General features: G+C 34.4%; 2 protein-coding genes and 1 long non-coding RNA gene across 3 annotated transcripts in view; 1 reads left to right on the forward strand and 2 right to left on the reverse strand.

The window, feature by feature from the left end:
• The window catches only part of si:dkey-11p23.7, a 60573-nt gene that overhangs the window by 2841 nt on the left and 40614 nt on the right, over window positions 1-17118 (forward strand). The window contains exon 3 of the mRNA XM_087284849.1: window positions 4615-4809. Coding sequence (XP_087140975.1) covers window positions 4615-4809 — 195 coding nt within the window. The remainder of the gene's footprint in view (window positions 1-4614; window positions 4810-17118) is intronic.
• Window positions 190-16810, reverse strand: cmtm6 (CKLF-like MARVEL transmembrane domain containing 6). The gene is given in 5 exon segments (NM_001044756.2): window positions 190-2255; window positions 3587-3685; window positions 4612-4788; window positions 16206-16359; window positions 16650-16810. Coding segments are annotated over 4 exon segments (570 nt in total). The 5' UTR covers window positions 16338-16359; window positions 16650-16810; the 3' UTR covers window positions 190-2093.
• On the reverse strand, window positions 8855-10947 carry LOC148679586 (uncharacterized). Its single transcript, XR_015945059.1, has 2 exons — window positions 9161-10947; window positions 8855-8945 (listed from the first exon to the last, which is right to left on the reverse strand). It is a non-coding gene; the product is annotated as an uncharacterized LOC148679586 (long non-coding RNA).

Below are 17118 nucleotides of genomic sequence, written 5' to 3' on the forward strand. Positions count from 1 at the left end.
TGTTTGTGGAAAATATAACCAAGTAATAAAAAGATGATAAAAAGCAGGGAACCCAGAACTGAACACCTTTAATGCTCTACTGTAGAGAAAAGGCCTTAAGGGTGGCCAAACTTGCTGATTTTTGGTTAAATGACCCCTTTATCATCAAGCATGTTTCCAAACAGGGCACACATAAAACCAGGAGTCTGATTCTCTTAAGCCCATGATCTATTTATTGCTTAAATTGAATGGAGAGATGGTTTCATGTACAGTGCTGTAAAATGTTCCATGTGACTTTTAAAAGGTAGAAACAATGCTGGTATTCAAACTATGTCAATTTTGTCAAATGTCTTTGCTTTTTAAAAATATAAAAATCCTTGGCAACTTAACAAGACACTCGATTCAAATCTTCAGAAGGAGAAAGTGGCTACTGTACTATAAGTTTACTGTTCAGTTTATCTAGATTGTAAAATATACACAACGCTCAATTAACAGAAAGCAGCAGTCAAGTCGTAAAGCACAGGAGGGTGAAAGCGTAAGGCAGATTAGTGTCTTGGAAAACTTGCAGTCCGTTTAATTCCTCGGGCATCTAAACAAACACATCAGGGCCTAAACGCACCAGCCTCGCAATAAAAAAAGACCTGTAAGACATGCATTCAGTTTAACACTTCATATTCATAGCATCAACACGCTATCTTACACACAATCTGGGCTCACATGGAATAAGATCAAGCACAGAAGAAAATATACAACATTTCGAGTTCCACACAATATAAAAATGATAGATTGATTCAATAAAAACAAACAAATGTATGACTGTACAGCGAAACATGATCATCACAGGGCCAAAACAATGCTGTCCTGCTTTCGCCACATTCATTTCTTCAGCTCAATAAACATTTTTACAGTATAACAGACTTAAGGACGACGTGTGTATGTGTGTGTGTGTATGTGTGTGTGTGTGTGTGTGTGTGTGTGTGTGTGTGTGTGTGTGTGTATTCAGTGTAGTATTTACCTGTCCCCAGGGGCAGATTTTGTGATTGGAGGCCCCAAACAATTCGAGCCATGGGGCCCAACAGTCCGTAAATGCACCATATGTACTTTTCTTTGTTTATTTTTAATATACTTATCACTCAATTTAATTTTCTACCTTTTAATTGCAATGCAATCGCTACATATTTAAATTATTTGCTTCCTTAAACTGAATTCACAACTTAAAAAATAATAAAGAAATGTATTTATTATGTCTAAATGTCTAAGGAATGTTGTTTTTAAAACTAAATCTTTACCTGATTTGACTGCTGGACTGCTCCATGATAGATGTGGGGGACAACTTTGCGCAGATGGAATAATCAATGTAATAATTATGTCAAAATATCTATCTCTATATCTATATCTATCTTTGTTAGACCCCCACCATACAAAATATAACAAAAAACGATGTCATATCATTTATGGGTATAATTTATATTTCTAGGTATTTATTGAGGGCCCCCAGATTTACTGGCGCCCCAAGCGGCTGATTACCTCGCTTATTGGTTAATATACCACTGCCTGTCCCAAGTGTTAAAAAATATATATAATTTTCTTATCCTCTTAAATCAACATTATATTCAAATTCCTGCGCTGAAAAGCAGACAATAGTAAATTGATATTTTCAACATGATCAAACCCTGATTTTCTCCAAAATATATTACTTCAGGCATGCATATAAAAGTATTTCAAAGATCAGAAAAGTAGTACTCTATAATGGAGTACAGTGCATATTTTTGTACTCGTTAATGCTTAAGAGTTCATGTCCGAAATAGCGCAGAACACACACAAAAACAGTGATAACTTCACTTGTGACATGACATGATAACTTCATTTGTGTACAGTAAAAATATGGGCAAGGATTCCATGTTAAAATACTACCTGTGAAATTAAGACTTATGTAATACAAAGGCAAAACGTTTAGGCACAATATAAAACTGGACAAAAAAAAAGCCAGAATAAAACTGACTGAAATGGAATTATTAAGACTTTTTCGTTTTTTGCTTTGGGTAAAAATAATTCATATTTATAAAAAATTGTTTGCTTTTGGATTTGAATGCTGGTGAAAACGCTACCAGGCCTCAAGCAGATTCTGCTCCATTAGCATTAAGTTTCTCAATCTCTGGTTGTCTTGGTGTTGCGTCTGCTGGTAGATTGTTTCTCTTAAGGCACGGAATACCATGCAGTTTCACAAAGTAAGCAGCTTCTGCAAAGAAGGCTATCGTGGACATGAAGCCAAATGCCTAAAATACAGAAAAGACAGTTGAATGTTAGCTAACAATAGCAGCATTGGCTATATTCATGGCAACATCAGTAATAAATATTTATTTTATGATTTACTATAATAATGGTTTCTTAACAAACATGCATTACACAAAAAATACAGGTAACAACACTGATAAAAAGTCATATAAGATCCTTTAGTTTGATCAATGATATTGAAAAATTCCTTATTAAAATATCATTTAAACTATACATTCTATTAAAATATTAATACATTTTGTTTATATCATTCTTAACTAACACTCCTAGCTTAATAATTATCTGCTTATTAATAGTTAGTAAGGTAGAAGTTGGGTTAAGGTTTTGGATAGGATTGGGGATGCAGAATAAAATCATGCTTTATCACTACTAATGAATAATTAATAACGTAACATAATGACGTAATAAGCCAGTAGTTTATAGCATGAATTGTGACAAATGCAAGTGTAACCAAATATTCTTACACAAGTCACAAAGAGGTTTCTTTTCCCCTTTAAATAAATAGGAGTGTGGAAGTTTTATGACAAACTGTTAACAAAAAGTGTTGTCATATCAGCTAAAATACAAATGAACCACAATCATGTTTAACTTATCATAAAACTGAAACAGAAAAATTGTAAAACAAAAAAAAATACCAGAAACAAAATCAAGTATGCACATACAACTACAACATATACGTACCATATCTATCTATCTATCTATCTATCTATCTATCTATCTATCTATCTATCTATCTATCTATCTATCTATCTATCTATCTATCTATCTATCTATCCATCCATCCATCCATCCATCCATCCATCCATCCATCCATCCATCCATCCATCCATCCATCCATCCATCTATCTATATTCATATATATACGCAAAAGCCGCTAAACACCACTTCTGCCAAAAATGAGATCATGACATTGAGCGAATGCTTTAGGCACGTAGTACATGTTCACCAAATAGTGTAAGTTTCTAATCATCCAAAATCCAGCATCGGCACATTCAGAAATAACAGTTTGTTGGCAAAAGCCACTAAACCCCACTTGTCTTTGACAGCAAAAGCTGCTATATCCCAAGAACTAATCAGAAGGCGCGAATTGAATCATGTTTTCAGTGTAGAAGCGCGCTGATATGCCGGCTTTATGAAGAGTTTTTTTATGAAGAGTATGAAGAGAGAGAAGTTTTCACATTTAAAAAGTACATATTACTGTATGTTTTTTAATTCAAAAAGTAAAGTGGCAATTAAATTATAAAAATTAAAAAACAACAATAAAACAGGTTAAGATGGTTAGCAATAACACTAAAATATAACATTATCATACCACTGCACCCTGCTCCAAGCCCGTCTGACCATTGCCTGCTGCAAACACAATGCTGGCAATGAGGAACATGACTGCCATGCCTGATGTGTATGTAAAATCCTATGGGGGAAAACAGGTTCAGCATTATATTATAGCTTTCTATAACCATTTTGATTCAAACTCAATTCATAACACACACACACGCACACACATATATACATATGCATACATACACAGTTGAAGTCAGAATTATTAGCCCCCATAAATTACTAGCCCCTCTGTTTATTTTATCTCCAATTTCTGTTTAACAGAAAAATTCTCTCAACACATTTCTAAACAGTAGTTTTACTAACTCATTTTCTAAATTTCTGCTAACTGATGATGACAGTACATAATGTTTTACTAGATTTTTTCAAGACACTTCTATACAGTCTAAAGTGACATTTAAAGGCTTAACTGGGTTAATTAGGCAAGTTATTGTATAACGATGGTTTGCTCTGTAGACTATCAAAAAAATATATAGCTTAAAGGGGCTAAAATTTTGAGCTTGAAATGTTTTTTTTTTTTTATTTAAATGGCTTTTATTCTAGCCGAAATAAAACAATAAAGACTGAAATTTCCTTTCTCTGTTCAACATCATTTGGGAAATATTTAAAAGGGGGCTAATATTTCTGACTTCAACCATATATACATATACATTTTTATATACATATACATACATTTTATATACAATTTGTATTACATATTTGTTTAAATATATACATTTAAATACTCTTTTTAGAGTAAAACAGATTTGACTTGGTAATAACATATAATAATAGTAATAGTAGTAGTTTTACGAACAATATGCATTTATTTCATCTATTCAATTTCTTTCAGTTTAGTCCCTTTATCAACCAACTTATCCAGCATATGTTTTACACAGCAGATGTCCTTCCAGCTGCAACCCAGTACTGGGATACATCCATTCACACAAATACACTACAAGCTATTTAGTTTGTTATATGCATTAATTTATTTTTTGTAATTTTTACTCTTTTACTTACCAGTGTAGGCCAGCACTTAATTCCGACTCTCTGGTGGAGACTTGTTGCCAGAAGGATGAGGAGCAGAAGTGTGAAGAGGAAGGCTGTGCAACTCACAAACTCAAAGAAGTAAAGTGGTCCACAAGACGCACAGTGGGACACGACCTCCTCCATCACGAAAGCCACAAACGACAGCAGCTGAGGGGACACAAATTAAATGTAAGTGCATCAAGAAGCCACCAGTAGGCAGCAGCAGATTATTTACTTGGGGTAACTCAAGGTAAATGGAAAGGTTTGGTCAAATTGCTCTCAAAATTAAAACAATTGTCTTTAACCTGATGGAAGCTACTTTAACACATGGCACTGTAGGCAGATTCACTGATTTGTTTTTGTTTTGTTTTATTTTTGAGCTTTTCATAAAGAAACATCTAAAATACTTTTTTGTTTTGCTTGTTTTCTTGTCACACTTAGTATATGCCTCGATTTCAATTATGACAATTTTTTTAAGAGGCTGTTCTCTCAAAATGAACTTTTTGTCCTGCACTAAGCCATAAACCTCAAATTCAGTAGCGCTTAAAACTACACAGCTTTATTCAAAAATAAACAAGTTTATAAAAAAAATTTCTGATCATATACAATTTTTTTTCTGAATGTTTGCATTATATTTTGAATTATGTAGTGATTAAACAAGACTCCCAAAATCCGCTTTGTAAAAACTCTTCGCTCTAATTTGTCAAAAAATAAATTGATTATTTTGAACCCGACTCATCCAGTGTTTATGTTATGGGCTATGACAGGGTCTTTGCAGATATCATAATGTCAAATTTAAGACCTTTTTAAGACCATTAAGTATTAAATTTAAGACCTATATCGCAACATCAAAAATACGCGGGAGAAAATGTAAAAGCACAAAATTAGGGGTAAAGTTATTTAAATTGAACAGTTCTAAAGTCAGGTTAAATGCACCATTGAACTACAGAAAAAACAAACATCTTAATGCAGATTTATACTTTCACCTGGCACTGCATCGCACAACCCACGAAACGGATTAAGGCCTTTATACTTGACATGTTCACCATTGAGATTTTTTTTTTTTTTAAATGACAGGGGGCGGTCCAAAAAAACGGACAGTAAAATCAGACGAATAAAAACATTGTCATTTTTCTTCGAAGATGTTTTAGGGCCTCTTTTTTGTTGTTTTAACAAACTTATCTCTCAGGTTTTTCCAAAGTTTTACAAAAACTTTCCTCCTTTCCCATGGCTGTTGCAATTTCTAGCCAATAATTTTTGGTCATTCTGGCAAGCAGAAATGTAACTGTGATAGAAAATAAGTAAAAACGTGATTAGGTATTATAGCTTACTGTACTATTCACTCTTCAAATAAATCCAACTGTCAATCCCATTTTATCACTAAAATAAAGTGAACTAGTGTCTGCTGTCTAGTGTTTTGTGAAGTACAGTAAAGTACTTCAATTACTCTGTTGTGGTAATACTTAGTTGCTATGGTAACACAACAAGTGTATTAAAAACAAACTACCCAGTGCTTTCGTTTTTTTTTTTTTTACAATACAGGGTATATTTTTCTACAATTCAACACACTTTACTGTAGTAAAACTACAGTGTATTTCATTTTATCAGTTCACTATTCTTAGTTGTAATACCGCAAATTACAATTGGACTAGTGAAATAAAGAACTACAACACCCGAAAAACCAAGCAACAACAACAAAAAGAATTTAAATGAGCATTAGATGTAGCGTTACATGGACATCGCAAAAATAAGACCTGAGCAAAAATATTTAAGACCTAGAAAATTTAAGACTTTTTAAAGCCATAAATTTAGATTTTTTAATTTAAGACTTTTTAATACTTTTTAAGACCCTGCAGGGACCCTGTATGAATGTGATATGCAAATTCTTCAATGCCTTATTTGCCTATTTAAAAGTAATATTTTAGTAAACTTGTAATGCAAAAAAATGCTTACAATTCCTAAATGTAATGAATCAAATATGTAAGTATGGTCATAATAAATATTAGTTATTTTTTTGCCCGATTTACTTAATCTTGCCTTCAGGCATATGCTGCTAATATATCATTTGAAACGGAATGGAAAATACAGCAGGTGAGATTTAAAACACAGTACCAGGAAGGGAATTCCCAAAGGTGCGAATAATAAAATTTATCAAGGACATTCATGCTGGGGGAAAAACATTCACACCCAAGCAGAATTGTTTATATTTCCTTTGCACTAACAGAATTGAAGTGTTAATCAATCATCTAGCAAACTAGGCTTTAGTCACATGAACACTGTTAAATAACTTCTAGTACAATAGGAAATGCCAGTTACAGTTCCAGGAAAATCTTAAGTGAAATGCAACTAAAAACAAAATGACACTGTAAATGACACAGGTCATGTTGTGAAGTGACTCTTATGTGCTATAGGTCGTTTTCACATGACGTCATTGATGATGTGCGAAATTCAGATGCAGAGCAGGAAGTGGTTCTTCTACATAGGAATCGCTATCAGAACATCAAAATGTTTCTCTTTTATGTTCTTTACAATTCTTTAAATCGGCCAAAATAAGAAATGACGAAAAGCTTTTTTAGACCGTTTTTACTCATAAAGAGGAGAAAGTTCAAGAAACTGGCTGAAAAACTGCAGAAAAAGCGGCATGTAATAAACATTTATTCAATACATCCATGTGTACATACTTTTTTTTTAACGCAATTTATCTGACAGCACCAATAAAGATCACAAGTAGTGTCTAAGATAAATGTCCCAGCTCATTCTGGTCTATCTATTTCTATCTTATTTTGCTATTAAATCGAGACACAGATAGCAAAAAAAATTGTAATGCCCTTCAGAACTTCACTTTTCATAAAGTGTTTTTCTCAGTTTGAAGCCGCGGTCACACCACCCATTCATATGCACATGAATGCGTCAGACTGAAAACGCAAGCTCGTGCGACAAGTTTCACGGTTTGCTGTGGTGCAAAGTTCAAGCTTGGTGAACTATAAAATCGCATCACGTGACTGCATAAGATCAATTGAAGATCAAAAGATGACCTCTCTATACAGAATTTAAAATATGGACCGATTCCTCACTTTTTAAAATGTCTAATCATCTTGTTTAATCCCACCCCTTTTCACAGCGCCGTACAACAGAATTCCGCATGCTCAAACTCAAATGTGACCACAGCATGATGCAACACCAATGTGGTAAACACTGGTCCATCTGCTGATTACAGAGCTGGCTTTACTGCCAAAATGTGCATGAATATGATCTTCCATTAATCACCCAGCTTTAAAGTGCTACTTGTGTCGCACTATATGTGTCTGTAGATTTCATTTACAATGCACATTTTAAAAGCAAATCTTAAATTTAGCAGCAGTTACATGCACCAACTTTTACAGTTTCATTCATATCTATATTCTGTAATTTTTTTATACATTGCAGTACTTTCTGAATTATGGAGTGATAAAAGAGATATTAAAGTAATTCCCTCAGTTATAAAAATGAACAACATAAAAATCGATCAATGTGGTAAACTGGAACTAAAGTTGAGCAATTTTTATCTAAATAAATAATGCCCTACTTGCATATTTAAACAACATTTTAGACAACTTGGCGAACAAAAAAAATCTTTGCAACTCAATGTGTTGTGAAAGTGTCAGCGTGGAATAGTTCAGCCAAAACTACCTCATTGTTTACTCTTCTCATGTTATTTTATGAGTTTCTTTCTTCTTTTGAGCACATGTTGCTATGAAATATCAGTCTTGTTTTGCAATAATCCATGTCTTCACTGGTGTTTTGGCGGAATACACAGCTATATGCACAGCAGCGGTGAATGTTTGTTTGATGTTAAGTTCATCGACAGAACAAAAAAGAAATGCTACCCTTGCGACAAAACTATATGATTATTATTGGGGAGCACTTTTCCCCCTTACAAAAATAAATGAATAATAATGTACACTTTGCATCCACATTTTTGTATGCTTTCATCTGTTATTTCGTGATGTCTGGAAGATATCCACATGGGGAAAAACTTTAATAATTCATAATGAAAACGTTTTAACACCACATAGTTCTGTAGTATAGTAAACTGTAATAAATACTATAACGTTTACATTTAGTCATTTAGCAGATGCTTTTGTGCAAAGCGACACACAAATGAGGTCAAGAAAGCAATTTGTACAACTATAGGAGCAAAAATGAATAAGTGCTGTTGCAAGTTTCAGGTATGTAAAGTGTAAGAAGCAAAACATTAGTATTTTTTTTTTTTTTTTTTTTTTTTTTGTAATACAGTTAGCGGTTGAACCAGAGAGGCAATTGCAGATTAGGACAAGTGGTGCTCGCTGCAGAGCCATTTGAGAAGAGCTGAGCTCCAGCGAGGGGGAGCTTAAGCTTGAGCTCCACCTTTTTTGCACTTCTTCTACGAGTGATGTCACTGGGGGTAGGGTTAGGGGTGGGGTTGATGTACGCATTAAAACAGCTTACAGGAGGAGGAGTGACAGCTCATGCTCCCCCTCGCTGGAGCTCAGCTCTCCTCAAATGGCTCTGCAGCGAGCACCCTCTCGATTAGGAAGGGAAGTGGAGACTAAATAGTTGAGTTTTTAGTCGTTTCTTGAAGACAGCGAGTGACTGCTGTTCTGATGCAGTTAGGGAGTTCATTCCACCAACTGGGCAGATTGAGAGTTCGGGGAAAGTGATTTCTTCCCTCTTTGGGATGCAACCACGAGGCGACATTCATTCACAGAACGCAAGTTTCTGGAGGACACATAAATCTGCAGAAGTGAGAGCAGATAAGAAGGAGCAAATCCAGAAGTCGCTTTGTAAGCAAACATCAGAGCTTTGAATTTGATGCAAGCAGCAACTGGCAGCCAGTGCAAACGGATGAGCAGCGGAGTGACATGCGCTTTTTTAGGTTCACGTTAGTGTACACTGTGGTGCATTGTGTGATGGTGTATAATTATAGTGTAGAAAACGAAAGTCTATTGAATAATTCATTTATAGCGATAAAGAGATATCAAAATAAGCTTTAAAAATTAACTAAACAAAAATTGATCGATGTGGTAAACTGGAACTAAAGCATTGTATATTTAAATACAGCTTGGCATACAAAAAAAAAATCTTTGCAACTCAATGTGTTGTGATAAAGTGTCAGAGTGAGATAGTTCAGCCAAAATTACCTTATTATTTACTCTCCTCATGTGGTTTTATGAGTTTCTTTCTTTTGAGCATAAAAGAAAACATTTTAAAGACTGCTGGTTGCTGGCACCCATAAACTTCCATAATAGGGGAAAATACAATAAAAGTCAATGGCTGCAGTTACCAGCAATTTTCTAAAAACATTCTTTTGTGTTCAATAGAGCAAAGAAATTTATTTTAATCCCTTAATAACGTAATAACTATAAGGTATACATTATTCACTGGAAAAGATCTTAGAAAATAAGAACAAAAACATCTTTTAACATGAATTAATAATAATTAAATAAAAGCTTTCAGCTAGTACATAGATATGGGAAAACCTGTCTTACTGTAACTGAGGAGGAACAGGAATCATAGTGTTCTCTTTTATACAAAGAACACCACTTTAGAAGAAACGACATAATGACAAACCCAGATTAGGCCACATGTCTGACTCATGATTTCTGTTTTAAGCTTTGAAGGCCCAGACGGCTAGGAAGGAACAGGGCAGGTTCACAATTTGCAGTAGTCATTGTGAATTTAAGCAGCAGAGCCTTATCGCTAGCGCACAGAATCCCCTCAAAATCCTCCGTCCAAACAAGCTTAAAAATACTGCCTGCTCACCATTCAGTGAAAAGACTTCAAATGTATCAATGCATGTCACAGTAAAATGATTAAACGAAAGCATATAGAGTTCATTTCAGTCTGACGTCGAAACACAAATGCTAAAAGGAGCTCCTAGAAAGCATGCAGGAAGATGATTTCATTACAGTGCTAAAAAAAGAAGATTTCAGTGCAGTTACTTGACTGTGGTCAACATTCTCCACCACACTGATGAATACACTGTGGGTAGATTGAGATCACTTAATAAAAAGCTGCCAATCTTACAATCTGATCAAACACTGAAAGATGTATATTTAAAAACACAAGGATTAACAGTGAGAACTAATATCAGTAGCTGAGAAATCAAACTGACATTTTAAAGCAGAAACTGAGCAGCTAAAAAACTCCCATGATTAAGCTCTCACTTTAGATTTACAGTATAGATGACATCAAGGGTTTGATTTGCGGGTGATGGTTTTGATAAAGTATTTCAAATAGATATAATCGACTTATTGCTGCCTATTTTTTTTACATGAAAAAGTACCAAAAATAATTTTAGTAAACAAAACTAATTGGGCAATTTTATTTTTACTGGAAAAAAAAAAAATAATAATAATAATATATATATATATCCGTATTAAATTAAATGTTAAATCTAAATTAAAACTAGGAAATATATATTGGAAAATTCTAACACTGCTATATTTTTTAATTCTATAAGTATATTGCAATATGAGTACAATTTCAAGAGGAGTTGAATAAATGTTTGGAAAGAATTTATCATTGTAAATTGATTGGGATGATTCTGTAGGGGAGTGCATGAAATATAACAAACAACAATCAATCAACAAGCATAGAGAAGTTCAATAAAGAAAAAGTAAAAATTAAATCAACTTAATTGTTATCTGAAGAGTTGAAATGCATTCAGTTATACAGTAATTTAATAATCAAATGTAAAATAATACAGCATAGTCTACGTTTTATAAACAATTCAATAAAAGTAATCAGTATTCATTTTTCAAGTTACAAATAGAACTATTTATTATGCCTGAATATTTTTGTAAACCTCATACTGTCACAGGCCTCAAAAAACACTTGCAAAATTATCAATTATAATTCAGACTCAACATTGCGTATATTCGCAATGTGACCAATTGCGAATGATCACATTAAGATATCGATGCTGAAACAATAGATTGTGCAGCCCTACTTCTTGATAAAACAAAATGAAAACACTAAATACAATTCTAGTAAACCCAGCTTTGTCATTATTTAGGGGGGATTTAAAAGTGCAATTCTGTAAAATGTGACCTCACAGCAAGAAGGTCGCTGGTTCGAGTCCTGTCTGGGCCAGTTAGCATTTCTGTGTGGAGTTTGCATGTTCTTCCCGTGTTGGTGTGGGATTCCTCCGGGCGCTCTGACTTCCCCACAGTCCAAAGAGATGCGGTACAGGTGAAATCTTTCATCTTTCTCCTCAACTTGGTCCCTTTATTAATCCAGGGTCGCCACAGCGGATTGAACCACCAACTTATCCAGCATATGTTTTTTTACACAGCGGATGCCCTTTCAGCTGCAACCCATAACTGAGAAACATCCATACACACTCATTCACACACATACACTAAGGACAATCTTAGCTTACCCAATCATAGGTGAATTGAATAAATTACAGTGTCCAAAGTGTGTGTGAATAGGAGCGTGTATGAGTGTTTTCTGATTACTGGGTTTACAGATAAAAGGGGCATCAGCTGCATAAAACATATGCTGAAATAGTTGGCGGCTCATTCCACTGTGGTGACCTCTGAAAGAGACTAAGCCAAAGGAAAGCAAATGAATGTTTTGCATAGATCTTTGTGTGACGTATAGATGGATGATCATGGTTTTGTTTTCAAAACACTGCAATTTAAAACTTGTTTTCAAACGTTTGTATTTGCAAGCTGCTACATGTCATTCATTGTGTACCTGAAAGTCCAAAACACATTAAAAAAAAACCTCTCAGCTGAAAACCATTTTGTGTAAATGCCCACTAAAAACAACTCAAACTGATCTAGATGAAGTTACACCTGCATGGGAAGTACCCAGGTGTTGAAGTGTTATTTTCAGTGAAACAGGAAATTAAATGCCATTTCAAATATGAAATGCACACCAGCTGATTACATTTAAAGTCATGATCCCAATATTTGAAAATCTCTTCCTCAACAATGTTGAGAAAGAAGTGACAATGTACAGCATTTCATTTCAACTCTATAACTGAACTGCCCATTTCAGTCCGGTCACTAGATCATGATTAATACCGTACTGTTCAATGTCACGAGGAGAACACTTGAGTACATGGACAAAAAAAAAAAAAAAACTCCAGTAGCAATTTCCCTGAGTACACTACAGGCTTAAACACTTGATTAAATCTAATTTCCGGAGAAGCATGAGACCAAGGCTGCGACCAAATGGGAATTTACTCCTAAAAAAGGACATTTGTCTCAGAGTTCACCTTTATGTGGTAACTACTGACTAAATTTAATTTGTTCAGGTCCATTATTCTCTGTACTTGGGTTCTTGGTAGAGTATATATCTCAATGTCATTGAAACTTTTAGAGCCACCACAACATACTGTGAAAGTTAGGAATGAGCCTGTAATTGAATTTAGCATCTGCCCTCTAATTGCATTTACAATTTAATAGGCAGACGGCCTTTTCAAACACCTGATATTGCTTTAGCATGTCAACAGACAATGCCCTTTGGTCTTTTTTCCAAGTGTGAGCTTGCAAATTCACACAGTTAAAATAAAGTGTTAACCAATTAAAGAGACCCCCTAAATTGTCTCACATACGTCTTTTAAATACTGGTGCAACAAATAAAAAATGGTCAAAGTGCAAAAAAGAATAGAAAGTCTGAAAAAAAAAATACTGATGGAAATCTGTCCCAGGCAGATCATTTAACAGAATACTGACATTTTTTTAAACATAGAAGTGCTATAAATGTAAAGATAAAAATAAAGATTCTGCCATTATTTACTCATCCTCCAAAGATGTTTGAGATTGTTTCTTCTGTTGATTGCAAAAGAGGCTTTTCTTAGATTTTTGTGCTGTATCTAGTCCAAATATCTATGAAAGTCCTAAATCAAGAAGCATTTTCAAAAACTACTGTCTTGTTTTGAGAAATAATACAGTACCTCATTAGCAGATTATTTAGTTTGTTTTAAGGGAAAACTCACTTAATTCTGACATATTATTTTTGTATATTATTATGATTTAAGACTTTCTTTTATATTTGGACTAGAAACCAGCAGGAAGTAGGAACATTTTTTGCAGTGTATGGATGTCAATGGCTACCAGTTTCCAAAATTCTTCAAAACATCTTCCTTCGTGTTCAACAGAAAGAACTCAAACAGGTTTGGAGCCACTTGAGGATTCTTAAATTGTTAGTAAATGCTCATTTTGGGGTGAACTATCTCTTTAAAGAGCAAAAGAGTTAAAGTATATTATTTCTTAAAACAGGGAGCATTAGGTTTTGCGCAAACTTAAGCAGATGCCTTTTAAATATATAACACCTATCGTGTGCAGTGTATATACAAACAATGCTGTATAAGAATGTAAGCAAAACTAATACAAAATTAACCAGAGCTTGTGATACTTCATATTTCCAAAACCCAACAATATCCCTTAAATAGTGACTTGAACTGTAGATAACACAACACTTATTCCTGACATAAATGAAATTTCAATTTGACACACATGGAAGATACCAAGGAATTGGAGGGATTTTTTTTAACTTGGGACAAAGACCTACAGTCTAAACTATTGTACAAAAAGCCCCATGAGTGATAACCAAACAGCACATGACTGTAATGCTAAATTGCCTTTAATAAATGGAGTCTAAAAAGTTTCCATCCCCCATTGGCACATTGTTAGCATTATCAAGGATGTGCAAGACTTGCCAGTGGATTCATGATAAAGCAGAATGCTTCATTAGCATGTACCAGAAACCACAGCATTCTAATGAATATGTCAAAACAACAACAGCCATATTTTAACTGCTTCTTTTATATGTTACTGTTTAGTGTTATACACTTTCAGGAAAACTCACACACTTGAGTGCCAACAATCCCCAGTAAACCACGTTCTAACATTAAACCAGACAAACCACTTAGTCACGAATGACCTCTTAAGTCACAGTGCTTTCTTTAATGTGAATCCTTTCACATAAACAGCTATGAGACTACTTGAAAAGTCAATTTCTCTAGAAATCCTGCATTTACTAATACAGTATGTGTTTGAGTAAAATGTATATGTTTCATTCAATAATGTTATGATCACATTTCTCCAAATTTCAAATAGAAATATGGTCATCAAAAGCATTTTCTTTCCAGAAAATGACATCTTGTGACAACAAATAATTTCTACCAAATATTTTTTTTACGTTATTTTAAGATAAAACTTTGGTGATGTGTTGTCCAAGAATTGATGTTAAATGAGTAATGTTTGCAGTAGTTTGCAAAACAATACTAAAATTAAGTTAAACTTTAACATACACTACCTACCAAAGTCTTGTTGCCTACTCAAGTTTTAGGAACAACAAATAATAACTTGACTTCTAGTTGATCATTTGGTATTAGAAGTGGCTTATATGAAAGGCAAAGGCCTCTAGAGTACACTTATTTTACCCAAATAAAATACGATCACGCCTTGATTTTGAATTATTTAATTAGGACAGCAAGGTTTGACTTTGCTTAGACAAAAGTCTTGTCACTTTACAGAAATAATGTACAGTATAGAATATAAAGTCTTGGTGCAGTGGAAAAAGATTTAATATTGTGTAAGACTCCCATGAAGTTAAAGGACTGCATCCATACATCTCTGCAACGACTCAAATAACTTATTAATAAAGTCATCTGGAATGGCAAAAAAGCGTTCATGCAGGACTCCCAGAGTTCAAGATTCTTTGGATTCATCTTCAATGCCTCCTCCTTCATCTTACCCCAGACAAGTTCAATAACATTCATTTCTAGTGACTAGGCTGGCCAATCCTGGAGCACATTGACCTTGTTTTCTTTCAGTAACTTTGATGTGGAGGCTGAAGTATGAGAAGGAGCACTATCCTGCTGAAGAATTTGCCCTCTCCTGTGGTTTGTAATGTGATGGGCAGAACAAATGTCTTTATGTCTCAAGCTGTTAATGTTGCCATTCACTCTGCAGATCTCTCGCATGCCCCCATACTGAATGTAACCCCAAACCACGATTTTTCCTTTACCAAACTTGACTGATATCTTTGAGAATTTGGGGTCCATGCGGGTTCCAATAGGTCTTCTGCTGTATTTGTGATAATTGGGGATACAGTTCAACAGAGGATTCATCGGAATAATTTACCTTCTGACATTTTTCCAAATTATCAACTAGAAGTCAAGTTGTTATTTGTTGCTCTTACAACTGGGACCAACGAAAAGACTTTTGTCAGGCAGTACATTGTAGTCTTATTTTTTCATAGCTGCATATGTTCACAGATTGTGTGTTATGCAAGACAACATTAAAGTTTAGACTAAGGTAAAATTGGTTTTATATTCACACATATTGGACTTCCTAATAATATAATTTCAGAAAAGTATCTAAATAGTCATTAGCTGCTAATATGACTTCCCTATCAAAGTACAACACTGTTCACAATCAAATTAATAGTGCTAATGTTGTTTTTGAAGTCACACTTATGCGATTTCACACTGAATATTCAAAGTAGGCTAGCATAGAAATGAAGTTGTCCCTGAACGAATATGCGAATATAAAACCAACTTTACCTCATTAAAGTAAGTTCCGGTAGGAATATGTGTTACTTACCATTTCGACCACTTTTATCACAAATCGTATTGTTTCCAGATTTTCTGATGGCACGTTGAACCATCCTTTAGATTTGTTTGCCTGTGCTGGTGCTGTTGTGGTGGTGTTATACACCGGGTCTTGAGTGGCCATACTGTATTTACTGTAGCTAAATCTGATAACGAAAAGCATATAAAACAGTTTAGCTATAACAGATGTTCGCACTTACAAACCAGCAGAGCAATAATTTAGCGTTATAGATAACATATCGCATAATAAACAACGTAACAAAACACCGACAGCTGTATTTCACGTTTATAGAAACGAAAGTGAAAAAAGTCAAAGTCAAGTCTGAGCTAACAAAGTCTATCAATATAAAGCGATCGATATAAACAAACTCAAGTGATGCAGATGCAAACGCTTACGTGTGATAGTAATATTAATAGAGTTTCAAGACTGAAATACCTGTTTGTTTGGTCGGATGGTTGTTTTAATATGCTCTGTTCACGTCGACTCGTCCTTTGTGCGGAGAACTTGTTTCACTTCCGCCCTGCCTCAGTTTTCTTTTAATGAAGGAAGGGCTTCCTACGGAGGCTGCTAAAGTCAACACCACTTGCGTGTGCACCACAGGGGTGTTTCTGGGATTTTTGTTCTGCGATTTTTTTTCACTTCTCCTGTCAGGGATTGTGACAGGCTCTCAAAACACTTCATGAAGATCGCTTTAAAGGGATAGTTTACCCAAAAATGCTGATTACTCACTATTTATTCAACCTCAAGTGGCTCCAAACCATTATGAGTTTCTTTACTCTGTTGAACACAAAAGAAGATATTTTGAAGAAAGCTGAGTGTTTAGGAACACAAATAGGGATGTCAGCTTTCTTAAAAAAACATATTTTTTCTGTTTAACAGATTTAGAACAAGTGAACGCTGAGAA

Source organism: Danio rerio, chromosome 16 (assembly GCF_052040795.2).
Source record: "Danio rerio strain M-AB ecotype USA chromosome 16, GRCz13ab, whole genome shotgun sequence".
Lineage (NCBI taxonomy): Eukaryota > Metazoa > Chordata > Actinopteri > Cypriniformes > Danionidae > Danio > Danio rerio.